Source organism: Aedes albopictus, chromosome 3 (assembly GCF_035046485.1).
Source record: "Aedes albopictus strain Foshan chromosome 3, AalbF5, whole genome shotgun sequence".
In the NCBI taxonomy this organism is placed as follows: Eukaryota; Metazoa; Arthropoda; class Insecta; order Diptera; family Culicidae; genus Aedes; species Aedes albopictus.
This window is the reverse complement of record NC_085138.1, coordinates 197,749,073-197,771,539: the sequence shown is the minus strand read 5'-3', so window position 1 is coordinate 197,771,539 and position 22,467 is coordinate 197,749,073. Positions and strand designations below refer to the sequence as shown.

Here is a 22,467-nt window from a genome sequence, read left to right as displayed (position 1 = left end):
GGCAGGATGCGTAAAATTCTGTGTTTTCTGGGCACCACCAGTATATCGGTTTGCGTTCATTTCTTGGTAGGGATCGCCTTGGCATTGTGGCGTCACATGCAATCGCTCCTCAAATGCCGGCTTATCGAAGCACGAGGTCAACCATCCCTGATGACGCTCGGCTGTGGCCGTCTTCCTCCGTGTTCCACCCTGTATCGAATCGCCAGATGGTCACTGTGCGTTTATTCATCGTCGACCATCCAATTCGAGCAAGGGTTTAGACCCGGGCTCCAGAAGTTCACATGAATAATGTACTCTGCACCGTTCCTACTGTAGGATTTTTTGTCGTCTACGTTCGCAACATCCACATTCAGTCTAGCCATAACTTCGAGTAAAATCCAGCCCAAGGCCCAGCCTCTCGCATTAGTCAAGCGGCTACCCCACTCAATCGTCCAGGCCTTGAAGTCTCCACAGATGACCACGGGACTCAATCCCATTAGTGGGCTTGATAGAGAATCCAGCGTTGACGAGAACTGGTCTATCAGCAAAGATGTTTAAGTTTATTTATTATATTTGCTATCAGCCACCTGAAGAGGGGGCATAACATCTGCATTAGAACACCGTGTTGATCTTCCCTATTGCAAAGCCCTCCTGGGCCGGAAACGACCGGTTGCACAGATTGCCGGAGTAATGTCACTTGAACGGTACCATTTTCCATAAGTTTGCAAAGCTTGATCGTTGTTCTATTATGCTGAAGATTGATCTAAGCTGGGATCTCCAGTTAGCCTACTGGTTAAAGCTATGGATCGCCAATCCAGAGACGGCGGGTTCGATTCCCGTTCCGGTCGAAAAATTTTACTCGACTCCCTGGGCATAGTGTATCTTTGTGCTTGCCTCACAATGTACAAATTCATGCAAAGGCAGGCAAAGAAAGCCCTTCAATTAGTAACTGTGGAAGTGCTCAAAGAACAAATTGAGGCAGGTCAAGTCGTACGTAGGCGAACGTAGAGCCAGGAAGAAGAAAAAGATTGATCTGAGGATCTGAGCTATCCTAACCGTAAACACTACCCAAACAAGGCAAGATTTAACTTTTCACAACCCCAGTACATACAAAAAAGAACAGCAGCGAAAAAAGCAATTCAGTATCGATTAAAGAACACCAGAGGCGAAAATACACAGATCATACTGTTTTAAACGCATAATGCGAAATCATATAAAACTAATGATTAACCACATATTTCTAATCCCAACTATTCCAGAAAGATTCTACCCACAATACCCCTCGTACATCCCAAATGATTCAATACACGCAGTTTATGTCTGTTACATGGTACTGCCAGAGCAAGATTGTCACACGTAGATATTCTAAAAAAAATACTGTAACCTCTTACAAATATACGTAATTTCAGCTTCGAGGTACTCACAACATAAAATCGAGTTGCTACCCAGAAGGTCCGAAAACTGGCTTCGGCACACCAACCTTATTAAGTCTCGAGTGTTAGATTAGCGCAGTAAGTGCATAATAATGTAGAGGGCGCCCTGGAACTCCACAAGTTCCGTTTGCGGTTAGATTTTTATTAGATTTCTCCCTAGCTACCGTAAGCATATGATCACTGTGAATTAGGGGTTCCTCATTTGTAGATTCTACCCATCGAAATTGGCAGTTCGTTGTATTATTATTAGCAAATTCAGACAACCACTACCTAAACTACAGGGTTATCTAGGCTGATCGGAAAACGTGTTATTCTTAATATTGATTATCAGCTTCATACGGGCCTAACCAATTCAGCTACAGTATACAATTTAAACACAATCTTGCTAACAAATATAAACTTACTTTAGCCTTATGTAGTTTGAAGCAGAATTTGTGTTTCTTTTTGTAAATCGCTTGTACACCTTATCACACAGCGTATAAGCACAAGGTTAGTGTTTACATTTAGGAGATGTAAAGTGTGTAGCTACATCAGAAGCCACTTACCCGTAATAGAAAGCTGAATGTTTCTTCCTGAGAACAACTCCTTCTTGATCTTCTTGGTTGTCGCTACTATCCATCAACATGTTTGGCGTCGAATAGGCCGGTGTCATCGGCATTGTTGCATGTATGTATGTTACTATTAGCTTACGCTATTTTCCACTTCACTATAATAAACTAAAACTAACACTTCACGATTGTCACTGGCACATTTCTGGTTGTTCATTTACTTGTGGAACTAGGGTGATTCTATGATCGGAAAAGGCTAGTATGTATCAATGTTCAGAACTTCCAGCAACTAGCAGCGAACCGATGCATCCGATGTTAATGTTGCTACTGATTGCTTCCAAAACGTGGACTCAGAGTTTATCATCCATAAGCTTTCCATTATCATTTTATACAGCGTTTAGAAAATTGTTACTATGAATCATTCTTCAAAGATTGATGGAGCTGCTATCACTCTTTTTTGCCATTTGGGCAACCAGCAGCGTCCAACGCATCACTGTGGGTTCCCTATTCCCTATCTGTTACATCATGTAACAAAGCGATGGGAACCGAGTGCGATTCCAAGGTTCGATTCGAACTGATAACACACTAGGACTAGACAGTACTGATAACAAAGTGTCAAAAAATGCGTTATATTGGCTTATTGTAAAAGGGAAAGGGGACCTACCTGGTGCGTTTGAGAAATATGAATAATGCCCGTCTGAGGTGATGATTCATAAAATAGATTATAACCAGATGGGCCTCTCAAACAGGATGGGACTGTAGTCAAACATCCGATTGATAAAACAAAGCAATAATCTGGCATAATATTGTGTAGACAGTTTTTGACGGCAATTCATAAATTTTGAAAATCAAAAATCAATTTGCCCAAAGTAAAGAAATTAAGAAAGTATTTGTTATTCAAATTTTGGGGATTTTTATGAAAATCATAAAGCATTCAACCCCATAATTTGCAGTTCAGTAAACAAATTATTAGAAAGGAGGTGTGGGTGAAATAATCTCTGCTTCTGTACAAAAAAAAAGGGGCGGTTAAATTTCTAAAGACTTTTTTTAGGACAACAGCGTTGAAATTTCCTTATATTGTTTAAAGATTTTTAAACTACAACCGACAATAGCTACAAAAAATCGGAATTCCACTAGAAATTTTCAAGAGCATTTTCTAAGAATACCAAAAGTAATTCCAGTAGGGTCCATATTGCCGATGTAGTAAGTGCATTTGTCTTCAGCAAGATCATACTGTGGGTGATGGGATCGATTCTCGTTCAGGAACTTTTTGGTAAAGGAAATTTCCATGACTTCCTTCCTTGGGCATAGATTTTCTTCGTGCCTGTTATACAAAAAAGGTAATTTGCAGAGGAAGCTATCAGTTAACAACTGCGGAAGTGCTTATAGAATAATAATCTGAGAAGCAGGCTTTGTTACAGTCAGAACGTTACGCCAAGAGAAGGAAGGAGACAAAAAGTAATACTTGCATTTCGAAAAGGAATGGAATATTTTTGAAACATGAAAAAAAAATTAATTTTTACTTTTTTATAAAATTAGTGTGGAATCTTTAGAATTTCAATATTTATAGGAAGTCTTCTAAAACCAATTGAACTTAAAATAGTCTCTAAACTTTTCCTATCGAACTTAATTTTACGGACAGCGATGTTGATGACAAAAAGATGAAGAAAACAAGACATTATTTAACCCTTTAAGGACGGATGGGTCGCATTTGCCCAACCGAGAAAATTGACCATCACAAACGTGCTCTAGATCAGCGAGGAGGTGGCATCCACAAAGGTGAAAACTCCGTCTCCAAAGGGTTAAATAACACTGGTTTAAAAAACGAAAGTCACGAACTACTATTAAAAATCGAAATTTGTCATTCCGGGTAGACGAGAATATCTAAATCATATCTCAAATCGAACAATTTTTGCTGTCATAGCTCGATGTGATTTTGGTGTGTTATTCAAAAACTTTATGAATATTGCACGAATAACTCAAAGTGTTATGATGTCAGTTTTTGTCGAAATATCTGAAAATTTCCACATAAGAACAAATTTAGCTCTTCTGCACGAAATGGAACACATACACCCATAGAGATGGCTTAATGTTAGTGAAATGCCATGTGTCCCTTTTTGAGCTGTGGAAACGAAGAACATTATGCTCGTATTCCCGTGAAGTTTTTTGAAGAATACCTAAAATTGGGACAACTGATTGACTATTTAGCCTCGTACATAATTCGGCAAGGGGTGATTCAACAAATTGTTCCCATACAAACTTCAAACCCTGCAACCCCTTGGACTCTAAAGGGGATCTTGTGGGGGCATTTTTCATTTAGACTGTGTAGAATTGACGAAAACCCGTTTCTTCTCTTCTTCTTTTTCTTTCTTCTTCTTTATGGCTCAACGTTTGCATTGGAATTTGACCTGCCCCTCTTCAACTTAGTGTTCTTTGAGCACTTCCACAGTTATTAATTGAAGAGATTGCTTTCCCTGCCATTACATGGATATTTTCTTCGGAATTTCTTGACTAATTTCCAACTACATTTATATTTCTAGAAAAAAAAATGTATTTCTAGAGAGTTATAAATTAACTTTAAAAGAAAATCCTGGTAGTAGAAGTAAAAATATCTGAAGAAATAATATAAGAGTTTCCAATAGCTAACATTTTTTTGTTCGAAATGATACAGAAAATTTATAAGAGTAACCCCTTGGTGGAACTCTGATCTGGTTGGTGAAACTCAGGGAACAATGTAGAAAGAGTTGGAACAGACGACGTTCGGCTGGTTCGGAGGCTTTCAGGTCGGCTCGCAAGGCCTACAGAAAAGCTCTCCGGTCTGCTGAACGATCCGACTGGAAAATTCTTTGTAAAAATGTTTCCAGTTTGAGTGAAGTCAGTCGGTTAAACAAAGTCCTTGCGAAATCTAAGGATTTCCGAGTGAACTAACTTCGTTTGCCAAATGGCGATCTGACTTCCTTTGATGAGGAAGTTCTGGAATGCTTATGCAGCACACTTTTCACTGGATGTACGGATATTACATCTTCGGATGATCCTGATGTATTATCTTGTAGTTCCCTGGCCTCGGCTCGGAGTATTGTAACTGTAGGATCGATTGAGTGGGTACTTAATAGCTTTGCTCCATTCAAATCTCCTGGGGCAGATGGGATTTATCCTATTTTGCTTCAGAAGGAATTTGAGTATTTCAAACATGTTTTGAAAAAAATACTTGTTTGCAGTTTTGCTACAGGGTATATTCCCAAATCTTGGCGGGATATTACTGTGAAGTTTATTCCGAAAGTGGGCCGTATGAAGGAGCAAAGATTGATTGATTGATTTATCTTTATTTGAGAGACTTTCAGCCCTTTGCTGGTTCGTCTCTAAGAAGCAAAGAGTTTCAGACCTATCAGTTTGACCTCTTTTCTTTTGAAATGCTTAGAACATCCGTGATGTTTATCTGGCCAGCGTGCCTCTTCATGTGAACCAACACGCCTACCAATCTGGTAAGTCCACTGTGACTCTTTTACACAAGGTTGTTTACGATATCGGGAAAGCATTCGCTCAAAAGCAATCTTGTTTGGGTGTTTTCTTAGATATAGAGGGTGCCTTCGACAACGTGCCTTTCGATGCCATATTGGAAGCCGCACGGAGTCATGGTATATGTCCAATAATTTCCAATTGGATTCATCAAATGCTCAAAACCGATATCTTTTCTCGACATTGCGTTTAGCAGGGATTGGGAAATTGAGTGTTTGTGGATGCCCCCAAGGGGGAGTCTTGTCACCGCTTTTGTGGAATCTCGTAGCAGATACGCTATTGAGGCAACTCAATAATAGCGGTTTTCCTACTTATGGTTTTGACGACGACTACCTAGCATTGTTAGTTGGTATGTGTATCACCACCCTTTTTCGACCTAATGCAAAGCGCCCTTCAGGTAGTTGAGGGTTGGTGTCGCCAATATGGCCTTTCGGTTAACCCGAGTAAAACATCTACCGTTCTTTTTACGGAAAGGCGAAACCGTAATGGCGTTCGACCTTCGCAACTCTTTGATTCTGAAATCGATGTGACTGAACAGGTTTCCTTGATTCCAAGCTTTCCTGGATACCTCACAAGGAGTTAAGAATCAAGAAAGCTTGTATGGCCTTCGGACAATGCCGGCGAACCTTTGGTACAAATTGGGGTCTAAAACCCGAGTATATGAAGTGGATTTACACAACTGTTGTCCGGCCAATATTGACCTATAGATGTTTTGTGTGTTGGCAAAAGGGCGAAATGAGAACGATCCAATCAAAGTTAGGCCATCTCCACAGGATGTACTTAATGGCGATGTCTGGAGCGCTCGAAGTTCTCTTTGACGTTGCTCCACTACATCTCAAACAAGAAGCACTTTCTTGCACTTGCCGTCTACAGGTACTCGGTCTACTAGAAGAAACTCCTGTGAACCGCACATCAACACACACCTTGTTGTTTCCACTTTTGGTGAATTGGGACAAAATTGTCCTTGCTCCAAGTGATCTTACAATTGCTTGTAATTTTCCATATAGGACATTTTCCACGCAATTCCCTTCCCGGGAAGAGTGGACATCTGGATATCTGGAATGAAGTATTTCAGACGGCATCGTATGTTACACTGATGGCTCCCTTCTTGAAGGTCGAGCAGGTGCTGGTGTTTATTCTCGTGAACTAAGGCTGCATCAGTCTTACTCACTTGGAAGACACTGCACCGTTTTTCAGGCCGAAATCTTTGATCTTATGTGTGGAGTGCAGTCAGCACATCAGCAGCACGTAATGGGCAAAGTAATAAGACTGCTATTAAAGCACTTGCTTCGGCCAACTCTAGGTCGAAGATAGTTATCACTTGTCAAACTCTAATCGAGGAGCTGCATTCAGCAAACGCTGGAAATGAATAGGCTGATGAGTTAGCTCGCACTGGAGCATCACATGACTTCATTGGCCCTGAGCCAGCTATTTCGATATCGAAGTGTTGGGTAAAGCTTCAGATTCACACCTGGACTGCCACTCAACACAGACAATACTGGAATAGTTTGGAGTCAGGTCGTCAAACAAAACTGTATTGTACTGAGCCATCTCAACGGGTGGGGAAGTATCTAACTAATCTGTCGAAGCAGAACTGCAGCATGATGGTCAAAGCATTGACTGGCCACTGCCTACTCAGCTACCACATGGCGAATATTCAGCAAGCTGATTCATTTGCATGTGATAGCTGTGAATCCGATTATGGAACTTCGTATCATTTCATATGTAACTGTCCAGTTTTTGCGCAACTGCGTTTCCGAGTATTCGGTAAACACTTATTAAGTGAAACTGACTTCAGAAACCTGAATATTCAGGATATTCTATTGTTCTTAACCCGCTGTAGTAAAAAGCTATAGGCTGTCTTTCGCTTTATGCGTTATTACAGTGCCCTTTTCAGGGCAGCACTCATTGTGGTACGCTTATGCATTAGTACCCTCTTCTAAGGTATTTTTTCCTAATTCCCTACTTGTCCTTATCCCCATCCCTATCCTTATTTCCTTCCTTTTCCCTCAGGTAGATGATGAAATATGCTATTATTATGGCGATGGCACAAATGTCCCATATGGAGGAAAACGTGCCTCTGGAGCCGGCCTTCTGATACCTGATACCTGTAAATATTTGTTTGGATTTTTTTGGAACGATCTTGAGGAGTGTTCAAGTAGAGCGAAAATGATTTTTTTCTCACGAAATGTATACATATATTCATCCACAGAATTCTTTTTTGCAAATTCATTCCATGGTTACTTTTTGCGGCATTTTCGGAAAATTTATAGCATATTTCACATAAGTTTTATTAATAGATTCTTCCATGACAACCCTGTTTAGTTTCTAATGACTTCGAGAATTCCATCCCAAGAATGTGTAGCAAAATTTAAAGGTATAATATTGACGTGTGGAAGAATTTTTAACAGTAATTCAGGAAGATTGAAAAAAAACGCTCCAGAGGAATTTAAAGTACACTTACTGAAATAAATGCAGGTATAATTTCAAATGAAATCGCTGGAAGAGTTTCTCTCATTTTTTTTAATGGAGATTTTAGAAACATTTTTCTTGAACAGTCCCTAAAAATGAATTTACGCAAAAAAAAAATCAGATACGTTTAAGGAAACAAACCAAAACTTCGTGAAACAATGTGAAGATTTTTTTGTGAAGTTATCTTTTATGTTTATTTCAAATTGCAAATCTGATTTGTTTTCAATGAACCAAGTCGAAGACATTCTCTCAAAGCAAAAAGATTGGAAGCATGCTTTTTTGTTTACAAAACTCATCAAATTTCGATGCGAACTATGATAACAAGTCTACTAAATTTTAGTGTAGCATGTCTGTCTAGTCATTAAAAAAATGTGTTGCTCAATGTTGCACAGTGAATTTATTTGGAAATAGTCATACCTTTTTTCCCATTGCTAAAGCTTTATATCAGGATTATCTCTATGCCTAAACCGTGTGAACAATCCCTATGTACAATATGCTTTGTGGCATAATCAAAAGTGAAGAAATCTGCTCTTAGTCAAAGCTAAATAAACAGAGACAGTGATTTAACGTAATGGCTTCTGAATCTGTAATCTAAAATGCCATATCCTAGTTTGAGTACAACTAGAAATCGAATTCACGATTGCAGAACTTGAATAAATTTGAACAAACAACATAATATTTACTGGGCGTTTTTCCTTTTACGCGAATTTTGAATGTTTTTGGGAAACATATTTTTCCCTAAACTCCAAACAAATCTCCTCAAATTGCCACTCAAATGGATCACACGCATATTCGCAATAGCATAACAACCGTGCTGCTAGTCACATTCATTCTGATGATATTTATAAACTCATCGCATGATGCTATGGTAAATTACGCATATACAAGTTGCTTTCCCGCCGGCCGGTGTGTTTACAGTTTTTAATTTACACAAGGTTGAATCTCACGCGGAACACTCGCGGTAACGTTGTAAATCCAATAATATCACGTCCCATTCGGACCGAAGCGGACCACTTGTGATGGAAGCTATACTAGAACTGCAGCATGCTTCAACTAAGGTAACTCCCGGATTTACAGTTAGGAAAACGTAAGGTAAACTCCTACCCGTGTCGAGTCACTATAGCAACTGTGAAACGTAGACAGGAAGTTCTATCCCTTGAGCCTGATAAGATAGAGCTTATCAATTATACGCTGTACGCGAAGTCACCTATTGGCCGAAACTCACATCCAACAGCCAGCAGCGTGTGACGGAGGATGGGTTAGTTTGTTTTTGTCGGGCAGCAGCTCATACGTAGGTACGGTACAATACGGTGTTGAATTATCTATCAATGAAAACAGGCGCAACCCGGTCAACACTGATTATGTGCCAACCCCGGCCCGAGGGTTGGACATCTGGAAAGCAACCGGTCGTTGTCTTTTGTCTTATCAGCAATTCGAAAACGCTACACAAGAGTGCTGCTGCGTGAGAAGCAGTCTTCAATAGGCGGCGCTAGGACGTCAATAGTTCAGGGGTCATCGGAGGCCTACATGATTTTATTAGTTCCTACTAGTTTTATAGGAAACTTGTTATGATGGAAAAATAACGCCTGTACCTACTTGGCTTGCTTGTGTTCTTTGAGTACTTTACAAACCACTAATAACTAATACAGCTATTAGTTGAAGAGACAACACGAAAGTGCCGCGCAAGGGTCTTTCTCTTCGATGAGGCCAATAGACTCTTAAGAGCCGTAGCTACGACCTACTGGACCGGAGCGAGATGTTGGCGATGCCCTCCTCCGAAACTGGACCTCTCTATCAAAAGACAGTTCAAACAGTTCAAACAGGACAATAATGTAGCTCAGAGATCTACTGTCACACAACTCCTGATTGAAAAGTACCATAGCCATACACAGCGATACACCGATGGTTCAAAAGCGCACGGATTAATAGGAGTCGGCGTCTATGGCCGAGACCTAAACATTCACCACAGACTAGCAGACATGTACTCCGTCTTCTCTGCTGAAATCGTCGCCCATTTCCTGGCAGCTTCGCATCCCTCTGATAAACCAATTGTTATTTTAACCGACTCAGCCAGTGCTAGTTTTGCCCTCAACTATCCACTTTGTCGACACCCATGGATTCAGGCAATCCAAAAAATTCTAGACAACGGTAATGACGTTACTTTTGTTTGGATCCCAGGACACTGTGGTGTCCAAGGAAATGAGTCTGCCGATCAACTAGCATAGCTTGGTAGGTCAAATAGAAGATATCTCACCAAGGAAGTTCCTGGCCTCGACGCCAAAAAATGGGTTAAAAACATTGCAAGTCAAGCGTGGCCCAAGAGTGGTGGGCTAAAAGAGAGCCCTTCATTCGTAAAATAAAAGGAGGGTGGAAAGACACGAAAAGCATTGAGGATCAACAAATTATCAAATTCGATTTGGTAAAACGAAATATTTTGCATGAGTCGTTAATTTAGATGTTAATTGACCAATTGCAATTAACCTTTTGATTGCTTAAAAAAATATTTCCATGCTTAATGGCTTGCAGTCAAAAAAGCCCAAAATCGCATATTTTGCCCTATAAATTGAGGTATAGCTCAAAATGGTTACGTGTTGGAGCAAATCTGAGCCCGGATTCGGATTCAGCGTCCCAAAATCTGTCAGAGACACATAAGTTTGCTCTTGAGACAGACCAAAAGTTTATTTTGGTTACGCTGTGTTATTTGTCAATAATGATCTTAATTTGAACCAATTTTAATCTAGATTTGAACTACTGGTGGCAGCAGCTCGAGCATTTCCCACAACAGCCAATTTCATGCTAAAAAACCTGAACTAATCCACCTATGGTGAACAGAACCCTTCTTACACTTATTTAAGCGATTTAAATGCGGTCTTAAGGAAAGTTGTAGCTGATAAATTAGCCTAGACGTAACATGGGTCAACTAACGCTCTAGGGCACTTAAGGAATACTACGGTCGATTGCATGAAAAAACATCGTTTTCCCATAGTAATTCCCATACAAACTTTGAAGGGCTTGTGCAGTCTCAGTTTTCAACCAAATGAGCTCAAATTTTGGGAGAAGGCATAGAATCTGGTTACAAATCGAATAAGCGGTGTGGAGCAATAACGATTTTTTGAAGAACGCTAATAAATTATATATAACCTATATATACATACATATACGTATGTTGTATTATTCGTATGTATACATCATATATGATTGTGATTTTTGGTCATTCTAGAAAATATTGTAGATTTGGCATCAAGTTGATTGCTTTCCATACTAGAATCATCGATTATGGGCTCAACTACCAGAAATGCCAGACAGAATCTCCTAGAATATTGTATGGAATGTTTAAACAATAGCTTACATATTCTGGAATATTGTATGTCTTGTTAACTGCCAATCGATGAATACATGGATAAGAAAATCACGGTGAATATCATTTGGCATTTTTCAAAGGCAGTCCGTGACATTTACCTTAAATATTCGAAAAATAATGGGTTTTCCGTGACTTTCTTGCAGAACTGGTCTAGCCGCATAAGTTTTTCATATAAGGAATCGCGCCACTTGGGCGGTGGCTTCTATTTTCGTCTGTTTCCCGCTATAATTCAGTCAAATTTGAACCAATTGACACAATTTTTGGAATGCAGTGAGATAGGTATAATATCTACCCGTGTACAACATTTCAAGTCAATTGTTTCAAAATTGACTGAGTTATAGCGGGAAACAGTCGAAAATAGAAGCCACCGCCCAAGTGGCGAGGTACCCTACCATATTCTCATGTTCAGCTTCTAAAATGAGCTGTAGGTGGTTGAATTTAGATATGACGAAATGAATTTTTCAGCACACGGTAAAAATTCTGCACGCTAGATGTAAGGGGAAAATCCCTTAACTATTCAATGTCGTAATCAACATGATCAGAAGTGCTTTTCCTTTGTGATCGCAATGCTGTCAGTGTTGATTTGAGGACCAAAACAAACCCACCAGAGAAATCAACAGAAAATCCCTTCGATTTGCACTACTGTAAAAAGCAACACGATCCAAAGTGAAAAGTTGTTGATTTGGTAATGACTGTTTTGGGCATGAAAGTAAATATAGATGACAGGCGGTGGAAAGTGCTTCGCTTCGATTCACACCTCTCTAACAGATGTGAAGCAGTGTAGTGGTAAAATAGTTGATCGTGACTCTAAAGGTCCTGGTATCGAATCTGGGTGCGGCTGTACACATTTTTTTTTAAATTTTAGTTTTGAAATCAAAACATTGTCAACAACGAATTGAAGTGAAGTTACATTAAAATTGAAGAGGCATTGGATGTTCTTTGCCAAATGATATGTAATTGATAACAAACTGATTGAACAGTAGTGCGAATTCAAGTGCCAATCAGTTTATATCACAGTGCAGATTTTTTACCGTGCACTGCTTGGGACCCATGATTATGACACAAAGAAACAGACGTCACACTCCGCTCGCTTCCCATCGATTACCTTTTCAACGGTTGATTCAAATTTTCGATAGTAGGTCGATTGATCACTCGCTGCGCTGGCGTCGTTTCTGCTTCTGTTTGACGTTTGCTCTTTATTCACCGGCCAAACACAGTACGTCTAGCATTGGGCGGTTATGTTTTGATGACAATGTTTTTCAATGAAACTTGTTCTAAGAGTTACGTCTGTTTCTCTGTGGTTATGGATCGAAACCAAGCCCAAGCGTCATTTATACAATTCTTATGGTATAAAAGAATAAAAATAGCCAGGGCCCGTGGCGTGATAGTCACATGTTCACTTCATAAGTGGATGGTCATGTCTGTCTGTCTGACCGTTATGCATTCGGAAACTACTGAACCGATCAGTATGAAATTTTGTATGTGGGTATTTTTGGGGCCGGGGAAGGTTCTTAGCTTGGTGTGAGACCCCATTCCCTGGAACGGGGTGCTCCCATATACATAGTAGCGTGGTTCAAAAAATCGTATTTGCTCCACACCGCTCATTCGATTCCTAACCAGATTATATGCCTTCTCACAAAATTTGAGCTCATTTGGTTGAAAATTGAGATTGCACAAGCCCGTCAAAGTTTGTATGGGAATTACTATGGGAAAACCATGTTCTTCATTCAATCAACCGTAGAATTTCCCCAAGTGCCCTAGTGGGTTAGTCGACCCTTGGTAATCCTAGGCTACTCTATCAGCTACAACTTTGCCGAAGACCGCATTCAAATCGGACGCCTCATTAATTAGTTATCGATTTTTATCCAGAATCGAAATCTTTACTCATGATGGTTAAACTATTCGGTGGGCATCACTGCATTCTGCAGTGGAACATGATTTCAGTGTGCTATCTTTTGCGCCATATGCAGCAATGTTGCCTGCTGGGAAGCTGGAGGATCATAGCTAAAGTTTGCCCAGTTGGATATAAATCGATAACTAATTAATGAGGCGTCCGATTTGAATGCGGTCTTCGGCAAAGTTGTAGCTGATAGAGTAGCCTAGTATTACCAAGGGTCGACTAACCCACTAGGGCACTTGGGGAATTTCTACGGTTGATTGAATGAAAAACATCGTTTTCCCATAGTAATTCTCATACAAACTTTGACGGGCTTGTGCAATTTTCAACCAAATGAGCTCAAATTTTGTGAGAAGGCATATAATCTGGTTAGGAATCGAATAAGCGGTGTGGAGCAAAAACGATTTTTTGAACCACGCTAATACATAGATGACTTTGCTGGGGACGTCCCTATAGAACTGTATGCCAAAAACACAGTAGGCAGACAATACGACGTTTGCCGGGACTGCTAGTATAATAATAAAAAAGGAATTTATTGAGATTACTCTCAAATACTCTTCAAAAGAAATCTCGGTGACTAAATGTCGAATCGAAATAAAATTCAATACAATTGTACGAGGATGTTGTAGCTTTCATTTGATTCTAAAAGAAACCAAATCGGTTGACAGACTGCTGAGAAATTTATTATGATACATTTTATCAAAAATCTCTCAACAGCGTAAATTTTATTACTCCTAAGTACTCCTCCAGAGATATCTCGGAAACAAAATGTCCAAACAAAATAAAATTCAATAGCATACTACTAGGATTCTGCAGCTTTCATTTGGTGATGAGAGAACTCAAATCGATTGATACATGGCTGGTAAATTTATTATGAAGCATTTTTCAAAGACCTCTTAAAAAGTTAAGTTGTGTTACTCCCTAGCACTCTTTGAAAGATATCTCGGTAACCGAACGTCCAATCAAAATAAAATTCAAAAGCGTTCTACTAGAATGTAGTAGCTTTCGTTTGGGGCCTTAAGAACCCAAATCGGTAGATATACGGCTGAGAAATTTACGGTGATACACTTTGTCAATAATATCTAAAATAATTAAGTTGTACTACTCCCTAGCACTGTTTGAAAGATATCTCGGTAACCGAACGTCCAATCAAAATAAAATTCAAAAGCGTTCTACTAGGATGTAGTAGCTTTTGTTTGGGGCCTTAAAAACCCAAATCGGTTGATAGACGGCTGAGAAATTTATGGTGATACACTTTGTCAATAATATCTAAAATAATTAAGTTGTACTACTCCCTAGCACTGTTTGAAAGATATCTCGGTAACCGAACGTCCAATCAAAATAAAATTCAAAAGCGTTCTACTAGGATGTAGTAGCTTTCGTTTGGGGCCTTAAAAACCCAAATCGGTTGAAAGACGGCTGAGAAATTTATGGTGATACACTTTGTCAAAAATATCTAAAATGATTAAGTTGTACTACTCCCTAGCACTCTTTGAAAGATATCTCGGTAACCGAACGTCCAATCAAAATAAAATTCAATAGCGTTCTACTAGGATGTAGTAGCTTTCATTTGCTTCCAAGAGAACTCAAATCGGTCAACAGACGGCTGAGAACCGTGAGTGACATTTTTTTGTAACATACATACACACACACACACACACACACACACACACACACACACACACACACAAGGGGCAGCAGGGACAGGAGTCCAGGGGCCTGACGAACCCCCCCTTCTGCGAGTCGGGTGGAAGCTTGGGAGTCTTCCCGAAGCGAAAACCGTTCACACACCCGTGTGAATTACCACCTTTGGCGCTTCCTTCGGGGAGTGACCGGGCTTCTGGTCTCCAGACAGCTCAAGAGGAGGATGCCTAGGATGTGGCGGGGGTTCAACAGTGGGCTCTGTTGGATCCTCATAAAAAGCCACACATCTGCAAGCAACTCCGTACAAGCGTCCTGGTACCGCTTTCAAAGTGCCTTAGCCCAAACACCCGGAGTGCCAACCGGCACATCAGGATTGATGCCAGTAACATCCTGATTATGGTATACTGGTCAACGCAAACGACAACGGACTACGGACTACGGATCGGATGACGACGATGGGCTGACATTCGTGCCATTCTGCTTCCTGAGTAAAGAAGGGTGACACCTTCTTGAAACGGCGAGTGGGCTAATGGTGCGTCTGCCTCCGTCCCGGTAAAACCTTGGCAGGCCTTCGGAAACGTTCTTCACTTGTCCGTCAATTTTGATGGGTACTAGGCTCGGATGTAAAATTCCCGACTTACGCTGATCTGGCTCTGGACACGAACCCCATGAAGGTTCGTGTTCAACCCTCGCTTGGCCTCCCTGTTTCATAGACAACCAAGAGATCACGAAAGCGACTACGTACAGCGGGTGGAGATAGCGGCCCGGAGGGGGGACCCAATAACATGGAAGGAGAAAACGGAAGTAACAGCGGAAAGGTGGCGAATCCGTTCGCCAGAGGAGGATTGCTGAGGTCTCCGCCTCAGCAAACAGAAGGTGCAGAACCGCGGCAAGAAGCGGCTTTACAACAAAGTGCGGTACCCTCGGAGCAGCAGCAGCTGCCGACGAATAGTGGATGGAGCGTGCCTCAACAACAGCCGAAGGTAGTTGCGGCGAAGAACTTGACGGATGACCTACACGAGTTCGTCGACAAAAAGCACAACGTGCACAAGGACATCAAGGACTTGGTGTTGAAGATTAGGAGGGCTCTCGGAGCTGCTGTGAAAGAATGGCACAGCGTGATGCAGAGAGCGGATGAGGCAGAGAGCGCATTAGCAGCGACTAAACACGATCTTGCAGCAGCTACGCAGCGGCAGCAGCAACGAGCCACGGTCGAAAATATGGAGACGCCGAAGAACCATCGGAATACTCGCTCGGAGAAAAGAGGCAGAGATACGCCAGGAGAAGAGGAAGTCCCGAAGAAACAAAGAAGTGAACGGGAGCGCGCCAGCAATCGGAGAGATGATGGATGGCGCACTGTGGAGAGTCAGCAGGCGAAGAAGAAGAAGCGAAAGGAGAAGGAAGAACAGAAAAAGGAAGAAAAGAGGAAGGAACAGGAGAAGAAAGAAAATCGCCGGCCCCCTAGGCAGAGGAAGAAGGGTGATGCACTGATCGTCGAGGCGAAGGACAAGACGACGTACGCTGCGCTCCTCAGGAAAGTGAGGGAGGACCCGGAGCTAAAAGAGTTGGGTGAAAACGTGGTAAAGACCAGGCGCACCCAGAAAGGAGAGATGCTGTTCGAGCTCAAGAAAGATCCGGCGATTAAGAGCTCAGAGTACCGGGAGCTCATTGCGAAATCCGTAGGCAGCGAGGCCACCGTGAGAGCACTTTCACAGGAGGCAGTGCTCGAGGTCAAGGATTTGGACGAGGTCACAACTGAGGAAGAGCTGAGAGTCGCATTGACCGAGCAGTGTAACTTGGAAGTACCGGCGACAATCCGAATCAGGAGATCGTTTGCAGGTACCCAGACGGCGGCAATCCGACTTCCAGTAGACGCGGCCAACAAGATTGCGGTAGTCGGCAAGATCAAGGTCGGATGGGCGGTGTGCCCGCTGCGACTGGCTCCCCGAGTCACCAAGAAAATGGAGAGGTGTTTCAGGTGCATGGAATTTGGTCACCAGTCAAGACACTGCAAGGGTCCAGATAGGTCCAAACGGTGCTGGAACTGCGGCGAAAACGGACACGTTGCTCGAGACTGCACGAAGCAACCCAAGTGCATGCTGTGCAAGTCGGAGGAAGGAAATGGCCACCGGACGGGAGGCTATAAATGCCCGGCCTACAAAAAGGCGAAGGCAGGCCAACAATGATGCAGATAACGCAAATTAATCTGAATCATTGCGACATCGCACAGCAACTGTTGTGGCAGTCGACAACAGAGACGAAGTGCGATGTTGCGATCATCGCAGAGCCGTATCGGGTTCCTCCTGAGAACGGCAATTGGGTAGCGGATATAGCAGGACTGGCAGCTATACAAGTTATGGGCAGATTCCCTATAGAGGAAGTGGTGGAAAACTCTTACGAAGGTTTCGTGATCGCCAAAGTTAACGGTGTCTTCGTATGTAGCTGCTATGCGCCTCCAAGATGGACCGAGGAGCAATACAAATGGATGTTGGATGCACTCACTGACACGCTGGTAGGACGTAGGCCAGTAGTCATCGGCGGCGATTTCAACGCCTGGGCCGTTGAGTGGGGCAGCCGGCAAACCAATGCAAGAGGATATAGTCTACTTGAAGCTCTGGCGAAGCTGGACGTAAAGCTGTGCAATGTAGGAACAGTCAGCACATTCCGCAAAGACGGTCGTGAATCCATCATCGACATTACATTTTGTAGTCCATCGTTGATGGAAGACATGGACTGGAGGGTGAGTGAGGAGTACTCCCACAGCGACCACCAGGCGATCCTCTACAGGATAGGCCAGAGAGCTCCTACGTCCATACAGAGAACTAGAACTTATGAGCGGAAGTGGAAGACGAAGGACTTCGACAAGGAGACTTTTATCGAGGCACTTCGGCCAAATAGCGATGCGGCAAACCTCGACCCAGGGTGGTTGACGGAAGCGCTAGCAACGGCATGTGATGCAGCAATGCCGAGGAAGATTGAACCTAGGAACGCTAGACGCCCAGCGTACTGGTGGAATGCGACGCTCAGCACCCTTCGTGCGACTTGCCTCCGAGGTAGGAGACGAGTTCAGAGGGCAAGAACTGCGGCCGATAGAGAAGAGCGCAAGGTTGCGTTCCGTGAAGCTAGAGCTGCCTTCAAACGAGCTATCAAGCAGAGCAAGGCGAACTGTTACAAGGAGCTATGTCAGGAAGCCGACGCTAACCCCTGGGGAAATGCCTACCGCATCATAATGGCAAAGCTGAAGGGCCCAATGACGCCAGTCGAAATGTGCCCAGACAAACTGAAGGGTATCGTGGAGGGTTTGTTTCCAAAACACGATACAACAACGTGGCCACCTACGCCGTACAGCGAGGGTGATGTGGAATTTGACGTAAACCGACTGGTCTCGAACGACGAGCTCGTTGCCGTGGCGAAAGCATTGAAGGTGAAGAAGGCTCCCGGTCCGGATGGAATCCCCAACGTGGCGTTGAAAGCAGCGATCCTGGAGTATCCCGATATGTTCAGGTCAGTGTTGCAGAAATGCCTGGAGGAAGGCATCTTTCCGGATATATGGAAGGTCCAAAAACTAGTGCTGCTGCCAAAACCAGGAAAGCAGCCGGGAGATCCAGCATCGTACAGGCCGATCTGTCTGTTGGATACGCTCGGAAAACTCCTGGAGAGGATTATCCTTAACAGGCTGACCGAGTATACCGAAAGTGAGGGAGGGCTGTCCACGATGCAGTTCGGCTTCCGCAAGGGAAAATCGACGGTTGACGCAATTCGGACCGTCGTTGAGATGGCGGAAAGGGCATCCTTACAAAAGCGGAGAGGAGATCGCTACTGCGCCGTGGTAACGATAGACGTTAAAAACGCGTTTAACAGCGCCAGTTGGGAAGCTATCGCCGTAGCCCTGCATAATATGCGGGTCCCCGACTATCTGTGTAGGATTATAAGGAACTACTTCCAGAATAGAGTCCTTGTGTACGAAACCAACGTAGGGCAGAGGTCGTTTAGAGTGACAGCAGGTGTTCCACAAGGGTCAATACTTGGCCCTACGCTCTGGAACGCAATGTACAACGATGTGTTAACACTGAAGCTTCCGGCAGGTGTCATTATCGTGGGGTTCGCAGACGACGTTGTATTAGCGGTAACTGGCGAATCAATCGATGAAGTCGAAGTGCTGGTATCGGAGGCAATCGACACAGTGGAAAGATGGATGAATGGAGTGAAGCTGCAGATAGCCCATCACAAGACAGAAGTGCTCGTAGTCAGTAACCGCAAAGCAGTGCAAAGGTTGGAGATCACGATCGGAGAGGAGAGAATTTCATCGCAGCGCGCGTTGAAGCACCTGGGCGTGATGGTCGACGACCGCTTAAACTTTAACGCGCACGTTGACTATGCCTGCGAAAAGGCGGCGAAGGCGGTTAACACAGTAGCGAGGATTATGCCAAACGCGGGCGGTCCAAGAAGCAGTAGGAGGCGCCTCTTGGCAAATGTTGCAACCTCAATACTTAGGTATGGAGTGCCAGCTTGGGCTCCGGCGCTAAAAACGAAGAGAAACCGTGGAAGGCTGGGCAGTGTGTTCCGGCTCATGGCTATGAGAGTCGCGAGTGCCTACAGAACAATCTCGTCGGAGGCTGTATGCGTTATCGCTGGGATGATGCCCATCTGCATCACCCTAGAGGAAGACGTCGAGTGCTATCGGCGGAGTAACGTAAGGAATGCGAGAGCAGCTGCTAGAATGGACTCGCTGGTGAAGTGGCAACAAGAGTGGGACAATGCGGCGAACGGAAGGTGGACCCACCGACTGATCCCAAATGTGTCGGCGTGGGTGAACAGGAAGCATGGGGAGGTGAACTTCCATCTGACGCAGTTTCTGTCCGGGCACGGCTGTTTCCGGAAGTACCTGTTTCGATTCGGTCACGCGTCTTCCCCTCTGTGTCCGGAGTGTGTGAACGTGGAGGAAACACCGGCGCACGTCGTCTTCGAATGCCCTAGGTTCTCGGAGATGCGCAGGGATATGCGCGGCCTGACAGTCGACAACATTGTCGAAGAAATGTGTCGCGACGAAGCTACGTGGAACGCTGTCGACAGAGCAGTAACGAGGATGCTGTCCGCGCTGCAAAGGAAGTGGCGCGAAGACCAGAGAGCGCCGGAACGCGATCGGAGTAGGCTTGATCCACCGCCGGGGACATGACTGAGTCGTCCGTTGCGTAGTACCGGTTTTTGGTCGTCGGAGCGCCGGTGAACCGGAAGTCTACCACCAACCGGAATCGCCGGGTCGACTTCGGCACCTTACTGGTCGGGATGAAAACATCGGTGTCGAGAGAACTTCCACCGTCGGGGTCTTTCTCTGTCGGAGTAGGCTAGGTCCGTCCACCGCCGGGGACTAGACCGAGTATATCGCGGAGAAGCACCGGAACTTGGTCGTCGGGGCGCCTGTGAACCGGAAGCCAGTCTCCAACCGGAATCGCAGGAGAGACCTCGGCACCTGTCCGGGAAGAAACGGTTCGGAAGATGTTCCACTGCCGGGGAAGTCTTTGTCGGCGTAGGGTAGATCCACCGTCGGGGACTATCCGAGTCGTGCGCGAAAAACTGGAGTGCTAAAACGGCACCGTTCCTCGGAGAAACTCAGTATGATCCGAAGTACTTGCTGGTGGTATTAGAATAACAAATTTGGTGTGTGTTTGTGCTAACTGTGTCGCTGAATGGCGATAGGTTAGGTACGAACACGAGAACGACTAGAATAACAAATTTAATTTTAGAATAACAAATTTGGTGTATGTTTGTACTAACTGTGTCGCTGAATGGCGATAGGTTAGGTACGAAAACGAGAATGACTAGAATAACAAATTTAGAAGCGACAAAAAGTGCATGAGCACAATAGCAGAAGAGCGCATGAGCGCATTGCCCCCCCTGAAGCAGTCGCATATCAGTGGTACCAGGGGGATCGAGGCGTCAAGGTGTAGCAGAGTTTTTCCAATCGGTTTTCTCTGCTTGGGAGGTTGGGAGGAAGAAAAAAAAAAAAAAAAAAAAAAAAAACACACACACACACACACACACACACACACACACACACACACACACACACACACACACACACACACACACACACTCTCACACACACACACACACACACACACACACACACACACACACACACACATACACACACACACACACACACACACGCACATACAGACATTTGCTCAATTCGTCGAGCTGAGTTGATTGGTATATGTGACTCGGCCCTGCGGGCCTCGGATCGAAAGTCGGTTTACCAAGCGGTATTTATACCCTTCTTATGGGTGTAAGAAGGTTAATAAAAATCACACGGATCTGCTGTCAGCAAGCGGCGTTTTGCACATTTTGGCCGGCGGCGGCGGCGTGACCGGCGTGACGCCGCATGAGTTTTCGGCGGCGGCGGCGGTGGCGTGAAACGGCGTGGTCATAATTTTAAAATTTTTGTTAATTCCATTATTCAATATCACTGTTTTATTTTTTAGTAACTCATCATGTTGAAGATGCAATGATATGCTTTTTTTTATTTTCACATGTTTTTTGAAAATTTATTGAAATATGTAATTGTTATGGTAAATGAACAATTAGCTGCCCAAAAAATTATTGAGAATGACCTCCTATAGGAATTCCCGTAAGAAATTCTAGAGGAATTCCCGGTGGAACTTCTAGAGGAATTTCCGAAAAAAAAACTCTTAAAGGAATTCCCGGAGGAACTCGTAGAGGCATTCCTGTAGGCCTAGACGAATTCCCGGATGAACTCTCAAACAAAATTCCAAAGAAACATGTAAACGAATTCCCTGAAGAACTCTTAGAGGAGCGTTTGAGGAAACTCCAGGAAGAATTCCGGAAACAAATCTTAGAAGAACTCTTGAAGAAATTGGCGGAGGAACTCTAAGAGGAATTTGCGGAGGAATTCTTAGGGGCATTACTGGAGGAACTCATAGAAGAATTCTCGGAGTAAATTCCGGGCATTCGTTGTGCAACTCCCAGAAATACTTTTAGAACAACTAGTAAAGTAATTGCCGGAAAACCTTTGGAAAAATTTCCAGAGGAACTCCTAGAGAAATTGCCGAAGAAATTCGGAAAGGAATTCAAGGAGGAACTCGTAGAAAAATTACCAGAGGTATTCCTAGATGAGTGCCCGAATGAACTCTAGGATTTCCCGGAAGAATTTCTTGAGGAATTCCCAGCCGGATTTCTAGAGCAATCCCCGAAGATATGCGTAAAGGAATGCCTTGAAGAACTCATAGAGGAATTCCCGAAGGTACTCCTCAAGAAATTGCCGGATGAACTCCCACATAAATACCTGAGAGAAGTTCTAGACAAATTCTCGATGGAACTCCTAGAAGAATTCCCAAGAAATTCGCGAAGAAACTCCCGGAAGAACTCGTAGAGGAGTTCCCGGATGAACTCAGATACTACCAGAGAAATTCCTGGGAGAATTTCTAGAAGAACGTTCGGGGAAACTCCAGGATGTATTCCCGGAACTTTAGAGGAATTTCCGGAAGAACTTCTAGAGAAACTTCCGGGGGAATTCTTAAAGGAATTTTCGATGAAAACTCTTGGCATACCCAATGTAACTTCTAGAAAAAAAAACTAATAGAGCAACTCGTAGTG

At 43.6% G+C, this 22,467-nt stretch overlaps 1 protein-coding gene across 9 annotated transcripts in view; it reads right to left on the bottom strand.

Annotated features, from left to right (window-relative positions):
• The window catches only part of LOC109411639 (GRAM domain-containing protein 2B), a 126,334-nt gene that overhangs the window by 25,746 nt on the left and 78,121 nt on the right, over window positions 1-22,467 (bottom strand). Inside the window, exons 1-2 of one of the 9 annotated variants that reach the window (XM_062858329.1) lie at window positions 8,826-9,432; window positions 1,958-2,200 (exon numbers count right to left, since the gene is read on the bottom strand). The exons of 7 other annotated variants lie outside the window; for them this stretch is intronic. In XM_062858329.1, the coding sequence (XP_062714313.1) occupies window positions 1,958-2,070 (113 nt within the window). In that variant the 5' untranslated portion in view covers window positions 2,071-2,200; window positions 8,826-9,432. Of the gene's footprint in view, window positions 1-1,957; window positions 2,201-8,825; window positions 9,433-22,467 lie in introns of those variants that run through there. One more of the 9 variants, XM_062858330.1, reaches the window with a different exon arrangement.